The following is a 10,176-nucleotide window of genomic DNA, read 5'->3' as shown; positions in this document are numbered from 1 at the left end:
CCAGGTGGGGCGGCCCGGGGGGCGGGCCCCCCCCTGCAGAGCGCGCCACGTGGCCCGGCCCCAGCGCTGGCGTGGGGGGCGGCGGGAAAGGCACCCCCGCGCGCCGGGGCCCTGCAGGCCGAGGTCTCGAGGTCTCGCCCTCGCGCCCAGCTCGACGCCCAGCTCCCCTGCATGTGAGGGCCAGGAGCCCCCCCGGGGTCACGACCCCTGTTTTGGTTGCCTCCTGGGCACCAGCGTCAAACCCTGTCCTGTTGTGCATCTCTGAAGGGGCAGAAGGGGACCGGGGCTGCACCTGGGAGACGGCCTGTCCCAGCTGGCGGGAACCGCCTCAGTGGCGCCCTGTCGCCAAAAGCGCCCGTAAGGACCCAGGTGGCACCGACCTGGGTGGCACCGAACCAGTCCCTCGTTCCCATGCGAGGAGCACGCGGGGGCGCTAGGAAATGACCTTGGGCGCTTGGGGGACGGGGGTCCTGGCCACCACCGCTGGCACCCGCTCACGCTCCAGCCTCGTGCCAGGCACGGAGCGGGTGTGGGGAGCAGGCGGGCAGTGGCGCCACACCCCGCCCTGGGGACGACACTCCTGCGCTGTGGCCGGTTTGGGGCCAAGGGCACAGGCGCGAAGCCAGCTTTGTGCCGCCAGCGTCGGGCGAGGGGGGCTCTGGGAGTGCGCTGGTGACCCGGCCGCTGACCATGGGCGGGCGCGGACGGAGCTAGATCTTCGCAGCGCTTAAACCCGGAAAGCAGGACCCGAGACGGGGGTGGCTCGAACAGCTCACACGAGTAGTGCTTTATTGGAGTATTTCACATGCAAGAACCAAACTAGAGAGATGATTTCTGGAACAAGTTCAGAGATGGATTAATACATCTGGAGCATCCTGACATACACTGGTTTCTACGTGAAGACAGCAATGACGGTTAGTCTCTTTTTTTTTTTACATTGTCAGTCTTTTTAAATGGTTAAGTCCCTTTCCCCGCCCCCGCCCCAAACAAAAAAATATCCAATATCTTCAGTAAATAAATATTATTCCACTTTGTTTTTATCCAGAAAGCCTACAGCTTTAATATACAGGAGAAGCTAGTACGCGGGTTATGTCTGTAGTGTTAAACAGTAGCTCGTAGGAACATGTAGGGATTGAGGAGGAACTCGCACTCATAAAAACACAGAGCGGGGCGGTTGGTTTGGCATATGTTTGCCACCAAGGAAGAAGAGACAGCAGGAGGGAGAGCTGGGGGGGGAACGAGACAGGCTGGGACCAAAGCCAGCTGTCAGTCGAGTGTGGGCTCGGTTATCCCAGCGGGAGAGGGGAGCAGCTGCTGCCGGTGCCTGGCTGAGGCAGGGAGGTCTTCAAGCGCCGCGTGGAAGAGCACCAGCCCGGGGGTTCGGGAAGCCGTGGGCAGCGGGCACGGGTGCAGCCTGGTCCCGCCGGTGTTCGTTTGAAAGGGTTAAGTGGACAGAAGTGGCACCTGAGCGCTAGTGGCCGCGGGTCGGTGGGGACGCCTGCTGCCACGCTCGCTCTGGGCCAGTCCAGGGCAGCAGGGAGATGCCCACAGGATGCCAGGGGCAGCCCAGGAGGTTATTTCCAAACAGAACCATCTGCCCCACCCCACCAAGCTGCGTTTGCCTTGTGGCATTTGGGAGGTAAACGCAGGCAGAGCCAGGCGGGGACCATTGTCACCCCACCTCCGGGACCTCCCGACAACCACAGAGGCTCCACAACAGCCCAGGGCCAAGGCGGGCAGCTTGACGGGCTCTGCTTGGACAGGCTTGCTGCCCTCCCCGCCTCCAACGCCGCACATCCCGTTCCGATTGCTGCAGACAGCAGCGCTACAGGGGAGCAAGCAGGTATGAAGACCTTAGCTGGGTGAGATGGTACGTGCCCTGCTTCGATTAATACCTAGCGCCTCTGGGCAGCGTGCTCCCTTCTTGGCACCAGTGCGCTCAGCCCAGCGCCGGTCCTCGGCTATTGGAGGAAACTGAGTCTCGCCACCACCTGCGCCCAGCCAAAGCCCTGTGCTTACAGGGAGGCTGACGGCTTTACCCCTTCCTCTCCCTGGAAGGGCAGAAACACCCTGCAAATGTGGGTGCCAGAACTGCGCTGTGGAGCCTGGGGAAGGGGCTTCTTCGAGTTGGAAGGAGAAAGGGATGCTGGAAGCTACCAGGGGTCTGGCTGTGACCACCCTGCAGACATGTGCCTTTCCCTCCGAGACACCGCGCTATGTTTTTATGAGCTTCACGGACAGACCAGAGGCCCTACGAGTCCATACGGCACGCTGTCATCTACCCCACGCCTGCCAAAGGTGCACGTGGAACCTATACGCGACAATCAAAGCAGAACATAACGCCCCCCTGCCCCCCCAAATAGCTATTTAAATAGAAACAATTCACTTTGTACATCTCAGAGCATGAGGGGTTAACAGAGGAGGTTAAACACGTCTCCGAAAGAAAAAAAACGCATTGACAAAATAAATAGTCTAACCTAGGATAAGGTGTTGTTGGAGCTTGCAGAGGGTCCCGACTATGACTGTCGTGGAGCGTGTGGCAGCGGAGGCAAAATCTTTGAGCAAGCTCTCAGCCTTGCTAGGCCGCGCCTGGACGGAAGCAGTTCAAGCAGCAGCTCTGCTCCTCCTGGCCCGGGAGTCTCCACGCCACGTCGCTTCTGTCCTGCTCACGCAGGGGAAGCATTGGCATGGCCATGGACGGAGGAGTCCAGGTGGGGAGCAGTTTTCTCCAGACGAGGGATAATCCAGGCCTTTCCCAAGTAAAGGGAGACTGGGAGGATTGAACTGCTCACACTCCTGCAAACCATGATGAGCAGCACAGGGAAGACGGGCTGATCCTGATACAGGATACTGGGAACCTCTAGCAACGGTTCGTCCACCAACAGATCCTCCGGGCACTCGGTGTTCCCACCAACTGGTGTCATCCTCCAGCAAGTGCAGCCCACTCAGTCATGTCCCATGGCTTTCGGCCCCACGTCTGCCCTGCCTTGAATAGCCCGTGCCCAGAAGTGCTGCTCCTCTGGTGTCATAGGAGACACGGTCCTGGAAGCGCTGGATCTAGCAAAGGGCCGACCAGAGCGTGAGTTACTGCCCTGCCTTCCCGCCCCGTTAATGAGGGGACGCCTGCTCCCAGACAAAAAATAGCATGACCTCCAACTCATCGATACGCAGGGCCACAGCAGGCAACCCGGAGGGCCTGAGGCTGGAAGCACAGATAAGAAAGTGCCCTGACTCCCAGCGGCACCCAGCACTTCCCCGTTGAGGCCCAGCTGCTCCATCCCTCCCTAGCAGGGGCTCCAGTCCATCACATGGCAGCCCACTGGGATCTCGCCCAGGGGAACAATCAGGATCAAGGGGTTGGGAAGCAGGGGGCAGAGGAGAGAGGGGTGCCCTCTCCTTTCCCTTTAGGGGAGGGCAGATGCAGACAAGTTAGGCAGAGGGAGGACTCCATCAGCAACACCAGGTCATCATCCCAGCTCAGCTCCGAGCCCTGCAGCGATGCCCTCCCCGTCTCAACTCCCTCGAGCTCTGTACCCGGGTGAGCCCTGCTTGGCAGTGTCCCTGTTCTCTAGCAGTGCTATTAATCGGAGGACTTGGCGAGGCGGCTGGATTAGTATGCTTAGAATCACTTGATGTGGCTGTTTACAGGTTCCCAGGCTTGGAAAAGAAGAGGCCTGCCAAGAAACCCACAGAGCTTTTAGCACTCGCAGCAACGCACTCGCCGCAGGCAAGGGACGTCCGCTGGAATCGCGGGCACGGTGGGGCTGGAGCCAGCAGGGGAACTGGACTGTTTCCCGGGAAGGTGCGGTCATGTGTGACACCGTGGAGAAAGCCGGGGCGGTAATAACCAGGGACCCAGCGACAGGACACGACTCCTGAACGATGACACTGGCCTTCGCTGCCCCACGTGCAGGTAGATGGAGCTCAGTGCGTGCGTACGACCAGCCTCGTCTCCCAAGGGAGGCTGTGAAGGAGATGAAGGGCAAGGTGTCCTCTCTCTGCTGCCTCCCTGCCGCAGCATCCAAAGGCGAGACCTGCCAAGCGAAGCTAATCCAGGCATCCTTTCCCCAGGATGAGAGTGAGCCAGTACATCCTCCTCGCCTCGCATCCGGTTTTAATGCAGTCATATTCTCCATGGCCAAAACTAGGGCCCTTGCAGTGGGGGGTTGGCAGAACCACCTTGGCTGCGTCCCACCTCACCCCCCAGGCAACGAGGAGCGGATCCCGGGCAAGCGGGGGAATGGAAGGAGGGGCGGGGAAAGGCAGGGTGGGACAAGAGCCTTGGGTCAGGGACAGCTACAGAATGGAAGGGAGAAAAATCCCCCGTGCTTGGACGAACTACAGCATGCTGACAGCCCCCGAGCAGGCTGGTACGCTCCACCCGAGTTGCCCCTTCGCCCATCCCTTGCTGCCAGGCCTTCAAGCCAAAGAGTTTCCTTCCATTATCACCCTGCCCTAACGTCCTGCCTTGCTCTGTGAGTTGGACTGCAGCACTGTCCCGCTGTGCTGCAGCTATAATGTAGCGGCAGACACGTGCTGGGGTCCAGTTTCCCTTTCACGGCCACAAATGATGCTGTCACGTGCTGCCTTGCTTAAATGCCTGCCCCTAGCTGCAGGCAGCTTCTTTCTGGGGTTCAGGAATCCGTACGGACAATTCTGCTTTGCAGCAGCATCTTGCAGCCCAGCACCTTGCAAGGAGATGTTTGGGGCTGGCCCTGGTGCTCTCATGCTGTTACTTAGCTCAGGATGTGCTGGCTAACGGAGATGGAGGAGCCGTTCCACAGTCTAACCAAATCCAGACAAAAGCCTCTCTCCACTTTGTACAGCCAGTGCTCAGAGAGCTGGCACTGGGAAAGACCGTGTTAGCCCCATGCAAACACTGTCACAAGGACAGGCCTCTTAGTTGGAGCTTCCACCGTAGCAGCCGAGGATGAGGCAATTCGCTGCCTAAAGACTCTGGTGCCCCTAGGAATAGTAACGGAAACGCTACTGGGGCTGGCAGGTGAATCGGATGCTGTGGGCTGATCTGATAAAGCGCCTCCAGGTTAGTCCAGCAGATTAACTCTGCTGTAAAGCGTTTATTTAAGTCACACCTCCACTGTGCCATCCTGTCGCCCTGGCTGTCTGCCAAGGGTACACGTGAGGCATGCCATGACTGGTAGTGGGAGAAAGGCAGGATTACGGTGGAGATGACAGGCGTGGGTTCCCGCGCCCTGGCTCAGTCTGCCAGATGTGGCCAAGAAGACTTGCACGCCGAGGAGTTCGTGGTGGCTTTCCGAGGAGGGCAGCAGCATCTGGCGAGCAGAGAGAAGAGAGCGCCAGCGTGCAGGCAAAATGGGAGACAACTGCCTCTCAGGGCTAGGAGGAAGCAGAGATGCCGTAGGGAGCCTCCATGAGCATCTCAGACGATGCACAATATGGCCACGGTGCTGTCCGGAGCTCCTCCCGGCAGAAAGAGCTGCATCTCAAGCAAGCGGTGCCATTAAATCCTTCCATTGGTATCTGTCTACGTAGACTTGTACCAGTGATTGCAGCTTTGGCCCCCTTCCCAACAGCTGGCCTCCTGGAGCAAGCATGTCTGTCCTGACCTCTCCGATGCCATAGGACTTGCCGGGGAATTAGGAAAGGGGCTCCTTCCTCCCGCATGCCAGTCGCACCCCAGGCAGGCTGCTTTCCTCTTCGTTTGTACGGATCCTGTCGAGCTCGCTGGATGAAGGCAGCGCCTGCTTGTGTCAGAGCTACAGTTCCTGGAGCAGCCTTTTCCCTCGCACAAAGATACAATCTGTATGAGACGATAAACCTACCAGACTTGGGAGGAAGCCCCCACAGGGCTTCATACAATCTAGTGCTGACCCCCGGGGTTTCCTGTTCTCGTCGGTCGTCAGCTCTGCTGAACAAGGCCAACGAATCGCTGTCCAATGACAGCAAGATTGGATAAACCCAACGGAAAAAAAATACTCCATGAGGTAAAGACCCTGCAGCATCCCAAAGTGGGGAAAAGCAGCTACGGTACTAGGGGCCTTGCAAGCGGAGGGTCTTAATGGGTGAAGCATATCTGGAGTGGGGAAGTGTTGCTCTTTGCTGCCTGAGCCTCCGAGAATCCAGCGCACCGATGCTGCATCTAAACATCAAGATGCGTTCGCCTGCACACGCCAGTGCCGCCCGTCCCAGGCTGATTGACAGGCCGGCCCGTCTGCCGAAGAGGCGCATCTCTCTGCAAATCAAAAGTCAAGGCGACTCTCCCTGGCCATGTCAAAGTGCAAAGTCCTCATGCATCGTTAAAGGGGCTTTCAGCCTCAAGAGCTGGCTTTAGGCAGCCTGGATGGGTCAGGGTGGGTTAAGCTAGCGTTGGAGAACTGTGACCGGGCAGGAGCAGAGTTGGGTGTAAATGGGAAGAGTCAGCTTTCTGAGGCTGGGCTACTTGAGAGAGAGAGAGATAAGAGAAGTGACCTATGAAACCAGGAGGGCAAAGGGGTCATCGTTAGCTAAGGATGGGGAGAGGACAGCGTGACCGTACAGCCGCGTGTTCCTCTGCCGGGCGCAGGGCAGGGAGCCAGGAGCGAGCTTCACAGTGCAAAGAGGGCGTCCTCCGAGCGCTCCTGCTTCTTCCTGCCTGGCGGGTTCGCTGGAGGGGTGGGGGCCTCCGGGGGAGGAGAAGGCAAATTGGGGACCATCTCCGCGGCTTTGGCTCGTTCTTCTAAAAACTTATCAAACTCTGCAACGCAAAAACAACAGAGAGGGAAATGGGAATCAGTCAGCGATGGGGTCAAGCCAGGCATCTGCCCAGGCCCGAACCTAGCGCTAACTGGCAGGTCTCTAAGGATGCCTGGTAGGCTCGGCACGGGCAGTACCAGGGAGAGTTTCCCCCTCCATCCCTGATCCAGTAGGACCATTTCCAGGGATAAGATAAAGCGTTCAGTCTTCACAGTTGCTCACCAAGGTTAGCCCAGCCCTGGGGCAATGACCTTCAGCTCATGGAGCTGGACGACCAAAACTGGCACAGAAACAGACTCTTTTCACACCAGACCCCTGCCACAATCCTCAGGTGAGGACAGCCTTATGACTACAGCCAGCCTAGGGCAGACACGCACAGGCAACAAGAGGGAACAGCTCCATACCAGCGGGTTTCCATCTTTCTCCATCCTGCTAACATCCTAAAACTTGCCCCTGCTCTTGCTGGGCGCTAACTGGGATCCCTGTCCCATTCAGTATTATGAAGAAGGGCAGTGTGGTTTTGGCTCTGACAGCGGGGTACGAGCCCCCGGTTGAAACCCGTGCTCCGTACCATCATCTCCCCACAGGCACAGGACATGTATAAGGACACGGCTTTCTCTTGGAAAGAGGCGTTGCAGTGACAGCATTCAGAGAGCACAGCACAATGAAAAGACCAAGCAAGGAGGCAAGCCCGAGCTGTGGAGAAAACCCCACCAAGTACTATCCTTTGTTCTTCTTGACAAAGCTAGGGGAGCTGTCCCTTCACTTCTCCACACCCCTCGTTCCAGTCCCAAGTGAGCGCAGCCTGCCGGTACTCACTGGGCTCTCCCACTGCTCTTGGGGTGTCCACCACGTAACAAGGAGGTGTCCCTGTCCCAAATACTCAATGGCTAAGAAAAGCCCATGGTAAAAATCGAGTGCAGTGGTTGCATTATAAGCATTGCTACGCGTGTGTGTCGGGGGGAGCACGAGAACACACCATATGAGTGGGAAACTGCAGGAAAGGAGAGCAGCGGGAAGCTGAAGAACAGTTTCTTGGGCTGGGTGTTGATTTTACACGTACAGCTGCAACGAGATGCGAGAGGGCACGTTGCATTGGCTCCTCGACCTAGAAATGATGGCACCATCTGCTTAATGCGCAAATATGAATCGCGCCATTTCTGGGGTATGTGGCCATGCCTTGGAAATACTCCATGTGTGCCTGCAGAGCCAATAAAACGTGCCCCCACATGTCTGTTTTACTGCCAGGACATGACCACTGCCTTTTTAAAAGATCAGCCTTTCATTTGGAGGTGTCTTGCCTCCTGCCAGCCTTGCCAGGCAGCTGGGATGGCTTTGGCTGTATTATTTTTTTGCTGCTAACGAGGCGCTTGTCAGACTCTTGATGTTCCAATAGCAGAACTTAAAAGGCCGGTTTTGGCTCGAAGAAGCCTGCAGCCCCGACAGAGATCAGCATTGCCGGAGGCGGGCAGGACAGACAGACAGACAAGGCTTTACCTATCTGCCAGCAAGGAGCTTGGTGAGAAGCAGAAGGGAAATGGGAAAGGAAAGCAGGATGGTGACAGGCGGCAAGGGACCGGAGAGAAAGGTGTCGGTTTGGAAACGGGGAATACAGCGGTCCCTTCCTGAAAGGGCAGTGGTGCCAGCAACAGGAGACAGTCACTGCACAGGGCGCAGGACGGAGGGGTTTCTGAGTGCTGCACAGCTACTGAGTGATGGAAGGGAGTGACTTGCAGGCAGCTAGCACAGAGGGGGGGGTTTAATGCTTCCTCCCCGAATCCTTTGCCTCTTCTCCTCTCAGTGAAGACGGTGCAGAATGATGTGCTACAGAACAGGAGACAAAGAGGGTTGCGGGTTGGAAGAGGACCTCTGCTAGCTGACTCTATCTGAAGGCATCGCTGTGGACATTTCAGTCTGGAGGTACCTAATGACTACAGACGGCACAGGCCCTTCTCCGCTTACCTTCACTGGTCACTCCTTCTTCCAGCTCGTCTCCTTTCTGCAATTGGAAGAAAGAAACCGTTAAGAACACATATGCCGAGCTTTCTCCTCCAGCATTTCACCCCATGTGTGTTTACAGCTCAACTCTCCCAGTCCCAGTGCTCCTGTTTAAAAACACAGTAACTGTTTGAGCAGAATGACCTAGAAAATCATGTGATTTTCTTGCCGGAGGCAGAAGAACAACTAATTTTCCTCTCTGAGCTGCAGAGCCTGAGAAACAGCATAGGTGATAACACCACTGATCCTCAGTGGCATCCACTATCTGTACTTTTCCCCATTAGACCTGAGTGACAGCGCGTTTCCATCTTCCCTTCAGGGACCGCAGTCCTCTTCCAGCCAAGAAACGCTAGTGCCTGACACAAGACAGTTCTTCCCTTATACAGCCTATTTAGTTAATAATACATCTTGCTAGAAACTTAAGCAAGGGAAACCCCCAGTGACATGTTCAGGGACACTATTCCCCCCCAAAGTTAAATGGCTCATCCTGGATTTAGATTGAATTAATTGTTATAGAAAGCAAAACGTGCTGTACAGCATGTTGTGCCTTGACCACGGACAAAAATAAGGTGGGGAGGGTGAAGCAGAGCGATGAAAAACTAGGCAGGTTGTCCACGGGAGCTAGTGAAGGTTAGCACCCCGTACTTCGCATGCTCCGAACCTTCGTGGGCCTGCCTTTCACCCAGCTCTGAGGACTCATCTCCTCAATGAGGGAGTTGTAGTAAGTTCTAAGTAGGTGACATAATTTTTGAGCAACTACGAATGAGAAAGGGAACACTTAAGGACTTGAACCCCTACTTTTTAAGTCTGCTTTGAAACCAGGAAATAGTTGTCCCGCCTTCAGTTTCTTCATCTGTAAAATGGGACTATCACCTGCCTTGCAAGGGGCTCACGAAGATGACCGTTAAAGGCCAGGGGGAAGTTGAAGCAAGATCCTATTGCATAGAATTTGCCACAAGCACACAGTAGCTGGAGCTTAGTGCATAACCTCGTATCTTGTTCTCATGCCCCCCACCCCTACCCGCTTTCTTTAAAGCAGTACATAGACTAGTCTGTGTTCCCTTGAGCTGGGGAGCAGGGAGGGGGCAGAAATAAGTACTGACCAAAACAGGGAAAAATAAAATTGGTGGAGGAAAAACGCCCCCATAAAGCTACAACTGATACGTCCGTGCTGCAAACTTGCATGCATTGCAAGCTTGCTTTAAATGCATCGGCTCAGAACTGGTGAGCCAGGGCAATTTGCTGTTTCGTGGCACAGGGTAAATTAGCCCACACAGAGCTCTGCGATGCTACAGCAGGGTGGTTCCCAGTACCGGAGCCGGCTGCTGCAGGGATTGCTGCACTATGCTGCAGCCTGCAGCGGAGGAAGGCAGAGAGCTGGTATCCGGTAGCACCCCCAGCAGATTTGCCATTGCTGTTAAACTAATTCCACAATGGCCAAGCTCTCCTTTTTGAGAAACAAAT

At 56.2% G+C, this 10,176-nt stretch overlaps 1 protein-coding gene across 6 annotated transcripts in view; it reads right to left on the bottom strand.

The window, feature by feature from the left end:
• Window positions 1-759: 759 nt before the first annotated feature.
• TOM1L2 (target of myb1 like 2 membrane trafficking protein) overlaps window positions 760-10,176 on the bottom strand; it is a 39,817-nt gene continuing 30,400 nt past the window's right edge. For 3 of the 6 annotated variants that reach the window (XM_025204546.1, XM_006023917.3, XM_006023918.3), the window contains 2 exons: window positions 8,677-8,713; window positions 760-6,715 (listed from right to left, as the gene is read on the bottom strand). In XM_025204546.1, coding sequence (XP_025060331.1) covers window positions 6,567-6,715; window positions 8,677-8,713 — 186 coding nt within the window. In that variant the 3' untranslated portion in view covers window positions 760-6,566. Of the gene's footprint in view, window positions 8,539-8,676; window positions 8,714-10,176 lie in introns of all 6 variants that reach the window. The other 3 variants (XM_025204547.1, XM_006023915.3, XM_006023916.3) reach the window with 1 other exon arrangement.

The sequence above is a fragment of the Alligator sinensis genome, unplaced genomic scaffold, assembly GCF_000455745.1.
Source record: "Alligator sinensis unplaced genomic scaffold, ASM45574v1 scaffold402_1, whole genome shotgun sequence".
Taxonomy (NCBI): Eukaryota; Metazoa; Chordata; order Crocodylia; family Alligatoridae; genus Alligator; species Alligator sinensis.
This window is presented reverse-complemented; position numbering and strand designations above follow the sequence as displayed.